General features: G+C 40.5%; 1 protein-coding gene across 1 annotated transcript in view; it reads left to right on the top strand.

Annotated features, from left to right (window-relative positions):
* The first annotated feature begins 247 nt into the window (after nucleotides 1-247).
* The window catches only part of EFCAB5 (EF-hand calcium binding domain 5), a 33,807-nt gene continuing 20,543 nt past the window's right edge, over nucleotides 248-13,511 (top strand). The window contains exons 1-5 of the mRNA XM_010573943.1: nucleotides 248-744; nucleotides 5,129-5,285; nucleotides 5,985-6,048; nucleotides 7,898-7,968; nucleotides 11,601-11,756. Of these exons, the coding sequence (XP_010572245.1) occupies nucleotides 248-744; nucleotides 5,129-5,285; nucleotides 5,985-6,048; nucleotides 7,898-7,968; nucleotides 11,601-11,756 (945 nt within the window). The remainder of the gene's footprint in view (nucleotides 745-5,128; nucleotides 5,286-5,984; nucleotides 6,049-7,897; nucleotides 7,969-11,600; nucleotides 11,757-13,511) is intronic.

Below are 13,511 nucleotides of genomic sequence, written 5' to 3' on the forward strand. Positions count from 1 at the left end.
GGCCTGTATTTTTTTAAGAGTACAAAGCAGCAGTAACAGAATAAAAAGGAACATAGAAAAAGAATATTAGTTAATTCCTAACAATAGACTTTCTTCCTGTGTCATCTGCTAGGACACTGCTGCATCTTTTGGCATTATATAACATGCTGCTTTTGTTCTGTGTCACAGTGATTGAAGTATGGCTGCTCAGCCAGAAGCAGCAGCCCAAACTGCAGGTCTAAAACATCCCAAACTTGGAGGTAAGAATATGACTGCCACAGAAATGAAGAGAAACCAGGGGAATGATGAGCTGCCATGTCTTAATAATTATGCTCTGTGGAAAGAGTGTTTTTATGAAAAAGTACAGCAGAGGTGTCTGAGTCTGCAGGAGACAAAGGTGAAGATGATTCGTGCGCAAAAGGCAAAAGAAGAAAAGGTAAAGAAGAGGGAACCCTGTGACTGGCTGTCCAAAGAGTGGTTCAGTGAAGAGAAAGAGTCACTAGATACACGCATCTATTTGCTTGACAAACTCCTACCTACATTAATCCCAGGAATGGAAAAACTGTTAATGGAAGTGGAAAGAAAGAATGTGCTTTCACCAGACAAAGAACCAACCAAATTTAATCCCATTTGTTTTCTTGGAGAATATCTGATGAGACATAATCCTCAGTATAGTATTTCTACAAAACCAAGCCCATACCTGAGAGGAATGAAGATGGTCACAGAGGAGCTAAAAACTGAGATGCCAGGTACAACATCAGAGAGGTGAGAGAGTTCAAAGTGTGGCTGGTCACAAGACCAGAGCTGGTGTCTTGGTCTCTGTTTTACAAAAGGAATGGTGTGACTGCAGCCTGGCTGGCAAAGTGTCAAACAAAATGAACCTTGTGGAGTACAGTGCCAGAGATGGTAGTTGTCTCCCATAAAAACTCGAGAAGCAAGACAAATGCCAGACCATGTCACACAAAATGAAACACTAGTTATTCCTGTTTAAGGCATATTCTGCCCTTCACAAGTATATAATTCCTCTTGAGACTCTATCTTAATTACATACGTGAAATGCAAACTGCTTTCAAACCGGTCTAGGTTAGTGACAGCAGTTCTTTAGGACAGCTGTTAGTATCAAAGGTCTATGGAATCTTCAGATAATTTCTTCTATATTCTTCCAAACCTAATAAAAATAAACCTTTTTTTCCTCCTTCAGAATGGTTTCTCTTGACCAAACCAACAATAATATCGTCCTGGCACATTGTAGAAACTTCTTCTCCTAGAATTTTTACTTAGGCTTTCCATTCAGATTCTTTTTTCCCTTTAAAGTAGAAACTGGTTTGTATTTTATTATGTTGCTTATTTCTGGGGTGTATTTCAGTGTAATATGATGCTTTGCCTACCTTTGTGTAGGCAAGTGTACGCACTTTGTGTAGTGCTTTAGTGTAATATTTATTGAATATTGGAAGGGGGTTCCATGGCATCTTACAATACGCTAAGGTTAGAATGTGAGTGCATTAGGTGAACAATAATGCTTTCATTTTCATTGCTCTATTCAGAAAAATATAGAAGTGAACATTTGTGTCTATAGATGGCCCAGAGGTGATTGTGAATTATGTCAAAATTACTCATTCACTACTAGATCACTTTATACTATATCTGTGTTTGTAGAATAATGACTTCTATTTGAATGGCTGTCTCTTCTATTTGCATAAATAGTACATACAGCTTGAAAATTGGTTTCAGGGTTTCAGTGTCAGGAATTAGGGAAGTAAAATGTTGACATGTCTTATGCATAAACTCTAAATGAAGATAATTGAAGTTCCCGGTACTATAATGAATAAAAGAATGTGTTAAATCTCTCTCTACTGCTCTGAGTTTCTCTCTCTACATTTCTACTCCACATACTGTTACAGTTCAAAGGAACATGCTTTGTGTGAATACAACTAAAGCAGTGTGATAAGTGAATTTCATACAGTCACTTAACCTCCTTTTTCCCCACAGATAAAAGAAATTATAACTGACTGATCGTGGTCAGTGTGTAAGAGCTCAGCTTTTTGGTTTTTCTTCATAAGCAGACATACAGTAGTACGACTGGAGCTGGTAAAAGATTTTCAATTTTATTTTTTATTTTTTAAATGCCAGTCCACTGAAACAAATGATCTGGGGAAACATCTTCTTTTTCAGTGAGCTTTCACTCAAGCACAGACTGTTCTGGGGGAATGTTTAGGATGCCAGCCTTGCCACACCTTTGTTTTGGGGACTGTTTCACCATTCATATTGCTTCACAGAAGGACACCTGGATGCAGGAAGTTCAGAACCATATATCATTTTTATTTTGCAAAAGAAATTGAATTAAAATACATAAAATTTCCTGGGGTTTTGGGTTGGGTTTTTTGTTTGGTTTTGGGTTTGGGGTTTTTTTTCCTGCTAAAATACTCTTTGCTTTCATTGTGAATCAGAGCTTATTTCTGGAGAGGTCAGATTTGCCTGTAGAATGCAAAGTGTTGGCTACCAGTGACTTGTTATCTTGGCCTTGGTTGTTAAGTCTATGTTTACATTTGGAGACAGGTTCTCAATTTGTAGCTATGAGACCTGATGCAAAGGAAGTGGCTATCAAGACTTGTAGAAATCAATCTCTCTGTAGACAGCTCTGCCACGGGGGTTTATGTAGCCATAGCTGTAGCAGGTTTTGCATATCCGCTGGTAGTAGTATCATGGGATTTGCATTCAGAGCAGCTCAGGATTTACATATTTGTGATGGCTGTATTGTGGGATTTGCATAGGATTCTTAAACCACAGCAGCACAGAGGATTTTACCGACACCATGTAGCACTGAGGCTCCTAATGTCAGTCACTGGCTTTCTAAACAGGAAAAAAATGTTACGAGAGATGCCAGTCTGTGCTCAAAATCTCTCATATAAGCACCAGAAAGATGAGGAGTGGAATTCTGGCCCCAATGAATCTCCCAGGAGCCTTGACATTACCTTCAGGAAAGGCAGGATTTCACCACAGGTTCTTACCTAAAGCTTACCAGTCCTCAGAGAGCTCTCCTCAGGCTTCCTCCGGTCTCTCCTTAACGGCCACCTGACCGTGAGTCAAGGCATGCAGGAGAACAGATGGGAGAAATTCCTCATCCAAATGGATTGATACCTGAAACAGAGACTTTATTTGTCCAGGAATGGTAGTCCTTCCGTCTGAGTCACCCATCCTTGTGTGGGAGTTAGGCGGCTGTCTTCCTGAAGAAACATGTTTCATTCCGCAGGGACAAGTCACCCTCACTGCCATCTCATCTTTTCTGGAAATGTCTAATACTGAAATGATCTCACTTTGAAACGGGTGCCCAGCGCTGCTATAGCCTGTTTTGCCATTATTGTCTAGGGAGGAAGCATTTTGTCCTGCTCCAGGGACACCAGGCAGAGGATGCAGCTGCCTGGTGTTTTAGGATCCTGGAAATAAATGCAAAACTGCAGCACAGCGCAGGTGCAGCACGCACTGTAACGTGTGCTGGGCACTGCCCAAATTAATCGCCAGAGTCAACTCCTAGTATGGCCTTAGCTCTGCTTTCAGCTTGCAGAGCGCTGCTGAGGACGACCTGCAGCTGGAAATGGTCTGGTTTTCTCTTTCCGTCTGTAGCATACATTGGAGAAAAAATCTGTTAGTCCTTTTAGCTTGGTACCTGTTACATACCTGCTCTTTGCTGTGTCTGTGGAGGAGTCAGAAGATAGGAAATTGTTTTACCCTTCCCCGCTATCAAAGTGCCGGTGGCTGAACTGCCTCAGCAAGCACTTGTGCAAGGCCCATGACTGATTAAGGAACCCAGTTATTCATTAAAAAACTTCCGTGGTAAGTGGCCATGAAGAACAAGCACCTAGTGATAAAACTGACTGTGATCAAAATGTATTGGTGTAACGTGTTGAACAGGCCTTTCTATTCATTAAAGAAAGTATCATTGTTTTATAATGTCTAGGATGACCCCATAGCAACAGAAGAGAGCAGGGACAGGATGAGCCCATCTTCACAATGTGTGAAACAGGGGGAAGAAGTGAGCAGAAATCGTTAGTTAAATTATAGTTTCTGGACTAGTGTGTTCTCAGGTACAAAAGAGGAGCAATACAAAAGAGGGTGTAAGGGAGAGCCGCAAAGGTGAGCAGGGCAGCTGTCTCAATGCAGACAATTCCAGCAGCCCGCGTGAGCAGGAACTGTGCTCCCCATATGAACTGATCCTTTGGCTCTAAGTGTTTTGAACTTCCTAAGGGCTTTTTTTTTTTTCCGTTTCATAAATGAACAAAGTCAAAACCAAATCAGATGAGTTCTACAGGATCAATTTGATTCAGTTGTTTTGTTGTGCAAAATGGAGGATTGGGAAAAACATGGCTGGGTGATTAGAGAAGCAAAGAAAACGGAAGGAAGAAGAAAGGGAGGTACTTTTAGTCCAAGCTTGCAGACGCCATGTGTTCAAAATGACAGAGGTTGGTGTATTATCCCTGTCCTGAGGCAGTAAGGACTTTATTGTGTGACACTGCTTAAGAAATTTCATTGAACATTGTTCTTTGCCAGTGAAGTGCTTATGTGAAATGGTACTTAGGCTTTGAGAGAAATGCATAGTGATGCAATTTTGTTGGTAAATCAAGTGTAGCAAAATTAGGCAACTCTCTTCCTGCTAAAATTGAAAGGAAATTGAAGGACATCTACACAATAAATGATTAATACTACTATAAATGTGAAGGTAAAATTTATCACTGTTGAAACTACACAAACTAGGAGAGATGTACAGATGATTTTCCCTTAAATGTCTACTGCGTACTCTACAAGAGGCTCTGTCCACAAGCACGTATCTGACACTCAGAGGTTATTTCTTCAGATTCATAGTTACACTAGATTTCAGGAGATGATACACGTCAGAATATAAATACTCTCACCTCCTTGGAGCTGCCTTCTGGAAAGCAGATTACTAATATCTAGTCCAGTAGTCACACTAATAATTTTGTGCCTCAAACATCAAGTATTTCTTTGGAAAAAAATCTGCTTGTACTAGAAGGACAAGAATTTCAGTAAGAAGTTATTTCCTTTCCTTTTGTTCTGCAGGGTAGGCTTAATCTGTTATATATCTTAAATATGTTTATGATGGTATCTTTCTAAACCATATTCCCATGTCCTACAGGCTGGCCAGGATGAAGGTGGAGGCAAAGAACAAACGTAAGGACAGGGAGCAGGTGGACAATATGAAGTCACAGGTGAAAGAGATGAGAAAGGAGGTGCTGGCAATTCAGTTCAAGGAGTGGACAGTGGATGTCAGTGGCAGAATACCGGTTGCACTGGTAACTAGGCAAGATCCTTGTTAACACACTGCTATGCTTGTTCCAGATAGGAGGAAAAGGAAGATTATGGTAGTGTCATCTGCCCTGGCATGGCAGCGTGGAGCACAAGGATGGGTAATGGCTCTGACATCCCTTAGGGTCAGGGTGCATGTCGCTGTCTACCACTTAGCCTCACCAAGCACTGATTCCCCACAAGCACGTGGAAGGATTGCAATGCGTTCTTCACAGAGGTCCTGGGAAGCTAAATGCCCCCTAAGGTACTCAGATACTCCTGAGGTTGTTGGATATGTACCTCATCACTGGATGTCCTTCTCTGCAGCTGATTATCCCTCAGAATCCCCTTAAAACGGTCTGGGGCAGCCACCCTTGCTTTTCTGTGGCCTCCATTAAATCTTCTTTCTACCCCTGGGACTCATACAAATTGATACTGCAGCTCATAAAAGATGCGATTTGCAGTAATTGTCATACATCTCTTGGCACAAGCATCTTTCTTACAAGTCACACAAGGCCCCTAGGAAATTGGCCTGTGATTACACACAGCACAACACAGACAAGGTCTACATTTAACAGGGCCCACCTATGTGTGGTAAGAAGCATGGCTGGCCCGTACAACTGATTATTCTGGGTGATTTATTTTAGTAATTGCCTACCGTTGTCTGCATGAAACAGGCCTTTGACTATTATTACCTTGATTTATAGGTTCAGAGTGCCCTGAGGTCTTTTCCAGATGTCATTGCTTCTGCTCCCATAGATGTGAGAAAAGGTAAGTTTTCGATGTGTCTCCTTTAGTTTTATTTCTGTGGTCTGAATTCTGATGCAAACTGTGAGCAAACAGCAAATGGATTTGATAATAGAGAAAGACTCTCTAAGGGTAGTTACACCAGCTAGGATATGCACCACAAATCTTCAGACAGATTGGAAAGAGACTGAACCACCATGTGATTCATTAATATGATCTTGAAAAGAATGAAAATAAGTTTAAATCTTTCAGAGAGATAAAAAGATCAGATGCAGGTGCTTTCCACTTACGTCCTGCACTAGCCAGGCATTGCCATGTGCTTATCACTGTTTTTAAGAATCAGTGTAACAACAACCTCCTCCTTCACCTGCCCTATCAGATGGTGTTCATCTCATGGGGGGTCTTGGAAACCCCATGGGCAGCTTGGCATACTGGGAGGTGTGGAGGAAAGGTAGGATCAACAAAATTAAAGTCTGACAGTGTTGTTATTTCTTATAGTTTCAGGGGAAATGCTGAAGCTTACCCTGCACTCCAACAAATAGCCCATCTTGTCTAGCTCTTCCCTTTGCCAGTCCCTGGCATGCCAGTGACACATAGCACAAGGGCCTCCCTCTGTACCAGAGCAATCAGCACAGACAGATTTACATAATTCCTGTCCACTTTATATAGCTTACACTTGACCTCCTCGAATAATGATAATTGACTAGATAGAGCCAGGAACATTGAAGTGGCAACATACAGCCTGCTGCCAGCCCTTTACATCAAGAGCCTGTAATAATCATCAATAATAACGAATCTGCCTTTGCTGGAGGATGGGATGATAAGCAGGGAACCTCGAGAGTGCATTTCTGCTTGCTGCTGGAGTCACCTCTGCCTAGAGCTTGCCCTTGCTCAGCCCTTTCTGTATTACAGAATTGTTCCTCTGAGTAATCGTCCTATATTGGTAGTATGCTGTGAGAATGCCAAACGCAGCCCTTGTGCTCCTGCTGTGGTGGCTGTGGTTCTCGAGTGTGAACGGATGCTGGGACGTGAGATTGAGAAGAAAGTTTCTGTCCAGATCCTTGCTCTCCAGATGCTGGAGGTGCTTTATGTCATATTTCACTAATAGTGTGGCTCCATTTCTTGATTTATTTCATTTAATAGCATCCAATATACACTAAAGGAACATTAAGCTTTGTTTTATAGTTTAATAAAGATAATGTACAGTTTAGGAATGTCTTAACCAACAAGAGAGAAATGCATTCTATGGTGAATTTTCTCATTACTCCTGATATATTGTAGAAGAAAGAATAGAAAAATAATCCCGACAGAAATAGTATGTCTGTGCTCAAGGACCTCATTCAGAAATCTATGTAGACATTTGACATATCTTCTCAGTTCCATTATAGCAGCCCAGAAGCTGACCAAAAGATAGTTTTGAATATTGTCATCAGTAAAAATATTCCCACAGATCTTCTTGGGAAAATTACTACGATTTTCAGATTCCACTCTTGCAAAGCAGAATCCATGTCCCCAGAATTCTAAGGCAGTTTTATCTGCTTGTTAAATAAAGAATAATTTCTTCCCTCACATAATTAGTTGTAAGTACCGTTAAAGTCATTGCAATTTGCACCAACATATGTCAAGAATAAATATGACCATACAGTTCTGAATAGGTAAGTGCACATTCTCAGCAAGAGAAATATGTAAGAATCAGATTTAGGTAGCCTCTATACAGTCAGATGCTTCAGCTACTGTGTAGGATAACCTCAAATAAATGTAATCCAGCATGAGAAGAAAGTTAATGTAACATACAGTGTGCAAAAAAATGTGTACAATATGCTAAACCACAACTGTATGCTTTCTAAACCAGTATCCCTTCATTTTTTACTAGCAATCTGTGACAGGAAGCTGGAAATCGTAGAGACATTGGAAAAAAAAGTAAACATAGATGAATTCACAGAGGTGAGAAATTAAATAAGAGCATCCGATTCAGAATATGATGTTTATCACAAACTAGTAGCATTTCCCTGGGGATGGCTAAGATGAGTAAGTGAAGGGCTTCACTCCTCCAGCATCCCATGTAACTGGTTGTATCAGGACATTTCATGGTCCATCCCCATACCCATCCTCTGCTATCACAACGCTTCCATTCTCGCCGGCAAGGGGGAAGTATTTTGTTTTCCTCAGAGCCACAGCCTGTGCTGCTTTCTGAGAAGTTACCCTCGAAGCAGTGGTTTTTAGGACATCCCTCTCAGTCCCTTTCTAGAATGCCAAAGCCCTGAATCACTTATGAATTCAGATTGTGCATTGGCTGCTCAAGGGAGGTTTGGTGTCCCAATACAACCATTAGCCTGAGGTAATTAGTACTGTCCCCGAAGTATTGTTATTTGTGATTAAGTTCTATTAACCACATTAAAACCCAACAAGTGATGAACTGGGATGAGAAGCTCTACTGTTTTTGCCTTGAACCTTTACTGGCCTGAACCATTACTGGCTTGAACCATTACTGGCTTGAACCATAACCAAACTGCAACAAGTGTCATAAATGTGTGAGAAGCATAACCAGGCTGAAAAATACACAGTTTTAAAATCAAAAGCTGTTATTGAGAAACATCAGAAGTGTGCTTTTAACTCACCAAAATCAATAAATGTAGTTGGAAGTTTCACTCCATTACTCTACTCTTCATCAATTTGAAAACAACCCAATCTGTTCAAACTATATTTACTGAAAAACTCTCCAGGCCAAGAGTTTGCCAGCCATTTCTACCCACGACAGAGCTAAATTTTATGGCTGGGTAATTAAACCTGTGAAAAGGGATGTTTAGAATAGAAATAATGACAGACCCTCAATTGCAGCAGTGCTAGTGGGTGCTGTTACAATAATTAAAAACAGAGTATAAAGCAGCTGTGCAGAGACTAATTTCAAGCAACCATGTGTGATTTTTGTGCCTTCTTCGTTCTCAGGAGACTCACATGTTTCGTATTTTGCACAGAGATGCATTTTTATGATAACTTGTTGAAGGCTTTTTTTAAGCATGAAATGAGGTATTTTTAAATTTAACCTCTGAAAAACTGCATTTAATTAAGAAAACTGTTGTGGATAATGGGAGCCCAGAGAATTGCTTTTGTCACTGCAACGAAGCATCAATCCATAACCCCTATGGTACATGTACAAGCACCGAATGAATTCATGCTCCATTAGCATTAGAAAAATGTTTTAAAATATATTTTGTGTACTCTTTATTTTAACTCAGTTAAAGATATTACAACAGAGCTCAGAAGTACAAAAGACATGGACTGTCAAGCTGTCTGATTTACCAGCCAGTGCAACATTGTTCTCAGAATATATTCTCTGATGCTTTTTCCAGCCCGCTTTTAATTGAATCAAATGATGAGGCTTTCATCACTTCCCTTGGGAAACTGTTCCATAATCACAGGCCTTGCTCTCAGGACAGGACTGCTTCTAATCCTCAGCTACAATTTACCTTTGTTCATCAGTTTGCATCATCCACCAAAATCAGAAAGAGAGATGATCTTTCTCCACACTGGTCTAGGCCCTTTCACATGTGGAAAGCATTGCTTTTTAATGGACCTTAAAATTAAATGGTGCTTTTTTTCCCCTTGAATTCAGTACAGCTTTGGGTTACTTAAAGGCTGTTAGAAACTCAGTAGAGAGACCTCACACGTTGTTATTGGGGTTTGGGTTTTTTTTTCGGACATGCAAAAGAGTGGCTGTTGTATTTTTACATCCTTCGTGACAAGCTCGTGGAGTCTTTTATATTAAAAGCATTTAAATCCCAGGGACCAGTCCTTAATAGTTTATTTCACTGGCTGTGTACTCTAACATGCAGACCCCCCAGCAGTCTTGACACAAAGGTGTTTACACCAAGGGAAATACTCACATTGCCTTCATAAGGTCAGAATCAGGCTTTAAAGGTGAAATTATTTTCCATGACTGCACGTGGCTTACTCGATTTCTGTTGAGATCAGTAGGAACAAAAAGCAAAGATCCATTGTTGTTGATGATAATGTGTTCACAAACTACAGTGAGGTCTCACACCGGATAGCAAGAAGGACGTGTGCCAGCTTTCTTCTGATGGGTGTCAAAATCTCTTGGTTAATAATAAATATATGTGTGCTTATTATGTGTACAGTACTTTACACAGTAGAGTGCTTTACACACATCAGCTAAGAAAAGCTTATGACTATGATAGTTCCTCCTGCCCACAGAGCCGAACATACGCTACTAAAAAATTTTCTGTGAAGCTGTTAGACAGCAGTATTAATACACAAGCCTTTGGATGTGTCATCAAGATGACATACAAAATAACAAGCTGCTTGTCCAACCTGCCTCCTCCCAACTGCTGTCATCTTTCAGGTTCATCTGTCACAGGGCTCCAGGTAATAGCTCTGAAAAGCTAGTAGATACATGTAGCCCCAGATCTGCCACCTTCTCTCCAACCCACCTACAGCCTCTCTTTTTATGCTGAAATGCAGAAAAACCACACATTGCGTTAGGAGTTCGCCTTTCCCACCAGCCACCCCTCAGGCCATTGGCTGCTGCTTTTCTGCTCTTCCTCTCTTCTCCACTTGTCCCATATATTTGGAAATTATGCAATATAGACATGAATAATAATAACATATATTAATATTTCAGTTTGTTAATGCCTGTGCGGCATTTCAACAAGTCCAAGACGTTCTAGCACTTATGTCAGGTATCCATACTCTAAAAATGGGATAATGGGAAACATTCTGTGTTTTGGAAATTCTTCCTTTTAACTGTATGGGCTCCCTGTTACTGTGGCTGGCTCCAGAAACCTGCTGTAATAATTCGGCACAGGCTTTGGGATTGTGGTTTGTTCTGATGGCCATTATTATTTATGTCATGCACACCACATTTTTAGAACCATATTGCTTTTGCTCATAAAAACCACATGGCTATAAATCCAAAGTGTTAAAGTGTCTCCCAGGCTTGAACTTAAAATAAATCTCGAGTCAGTAGTATTCCCAGTGTCAGGGGACTTACTTAGGTGACAGCAGGCTCATTTTCAAAAGGCTCTTTCCTTTTTTATTGTATCCAGGCTGGTTCTCTAAACACTGAAATCATGGGCAATGGTCATTTTGTGGCATTAGAGAGTTGAGTGACTGTCAGTTCTGCAAAAAATAATGGCTCAAAATGCCTCCTTGGGAGTAAAGTCAGGAATACTAAATGCTACAGAAAACCATTGAGGACTTATATCCTCCCTGAGATAACCTAGCTTAAGCAATGACATTTCATAGGAGGGATTCTGATCCAGCATCTGTGAACCACTCAACATGATAAGTGACTCTGGGCCAGGAAAGGAACTGTTCAACGTGTTTGTGCAGTGCCTAGCACAGCGGTGTCTCAGGCTTATTTGGAGAATATTGCTGCTTCTGAAAGAAAGAACGAAGTAGGCAGCGTAGCGTCCAGGCACCAAGTCTGCATTATGTTAGCAGATTCAACTACAAATTCCTATCTATTTCATTGCATGCAACAGGTTTTTAGGAGCTCAAATAAGGGTGAAAATACTTGAAGAAAGCTAACCATTTACACTGCTGCTTTCTCTCCATAGTATGTCCATTCCTACACTGAACATTTTTCAAATGACATGTTCCAAGAAATCCTGAAGCATCTCGGTCAGTGTGCTGATGACTTCCAAGAAGCAATAAGACATGATACGTGGAGGCAAATGTTTGCTGATCTCTTCCTAGATTGTGATTATGGAAAGGTAGGCAAAGCAGCAATCAACCTAATTTCAATATGGTGATGCTTCCTGTTTGGTATTTCTCTGGGTCACTGCTTTCTTTTTATTCTTCATGACTCTAGATACTATCTTTGTGCTTACTCGGCATTATTTTAGGGAAAAATAAGTGCTGCATTGTCTTCAAATTCATAGCTCTTAGACACAGATATAGCCAATAGCCTATGAGCTGATAGCTAATTAGTAATGAAATGACCTAACCTGATGGCTTGGGGCTGAAGTTTGATGATTCTGGAGAAGTTAGCTACGCTCTTTAGTACTTCTGGTCATTACCTGTTCCCACAGCACGTTCAGAATGTTTGGGTGCTAATTTGTCTATTCAGCTGTATTTCAGCAAAGATAACCTGATATAGATTGACCTTAATAAATGTGCACAATAGTAATATAATGTGTTAATTATGTTGCATTAATTTATACACCTTTAGGGCTTCTATCAATAAATCTCATAGTTTAAATTTAAAATGCAAAATAATCTATCTTTACAACCTCTCTGAGAAAAGTACTGTGAACTTCAACCACAGTTTATGGACAGGAAATTAAAATACAGTAAGTCAGTTACAGAGCTGGAAACGGAACTCAAAAGCCATAATTTGGTTTTCAGCAGCTCTAAACTCTATCTGTCATCCTCTGAATACACCTGCATGCCCTTTAAAAAAAAAAAAAAAGCTAGACTTATCAGAAAACCAGTAAGTTGCAGGAGCTGAAGAATCAATGGCATAAGCTATTGCTAAAAACTAGGGCTTCATCCAAAAAGTATGGTACTTGTTATGAGTACCTCAGATAGCCAGTTGCTGGCTACTACACAGCAAATGGTTGCCATAATCTTACAGTTTTCTCCCCTACATAAATTATATATTCCATCCAGCACTCCTCTAGTGATGTTTACAGCATGCCTACCCAGAATGAACTGTGCTCTACAATGTCATGCTAATAATGTCATTACCTCTAAGAGAATGGAATTACAGAGCACGTTTCAACACCAATGGTGTGTTTGAGAGAATAGCAGGCAAGCTGCTGTTTCAGGGATGAGGAAAGAAATGTGTCTACTTCTTAGCTAGAAGACATTTCATTTTCCTATTGCTCTGTCAAGAAGAGCTATGATGGATCCTCCCGGGTAGAGTAATATATAAAGTCGAGTCCTATCTTTGCCATGCATTTTGAAAGGATCCCTTCTTTCCCTTTCATGTTTTTTAATGTGACTTTCTTCCTATTATTTCTGTGGCAGTAATCACCATCTCCATGCTACTAATCCCAGTGGAATCTCAGAGGCAAAGAGCCAAAAATACTAGCACAACATAACAAGAGTGAGCAGCTATCAGCACAGAAGCCATCACTGCCCAGAAAGAAATGATCAGAGCACAAACATGGTTGCTGTATCTAGCCTCTGAGGTAGCCTTGCTCTGCAAATTGAGTTCACTAAACTGTAGTGTGGACCATGCAGTTCTTTTAAACCTGACCTGGTTTCTTTTGTATAGCTCTAATAAGTCCTGCCGTACTGTGCCCACAGGGAAGATAAAAGATGCAAACTAACCCAAGGACTTCTACCACTTGAATGTGATCCATTACCTGTAGTACTCATTCTGCAAAGCACAGCAAAGCAGTTGTTTCAGTTCCTAATTTACATTTGTTTGGTAGCAGGCAGTTATTCCAGTCTGCATGGTGAGTGTGGCTGGCTGCCTCAGTGAGTTGCAATTAGGGCCAGGGAGCTGAGAAAGCAGTGTT

Source organism: Haliaeetus leucocephalus, unplaced genomic scaffold, assembly GCF_000737465.1.
Source record: "Haliaeetus leucocephalus isolate CR32 unplaced genomic scaffold, Haliaeetus_leucocephalus-4.0 Scaffold395, whole genome shotgun sequence".
Taxonomy (NCBI): domain Eukaryota; kingdom Metazoa; phylum Chordata; class Aves; order Accipitriformes; family Accipitridae; genus Haliaeetus; species Haliaeetus leucocephalus.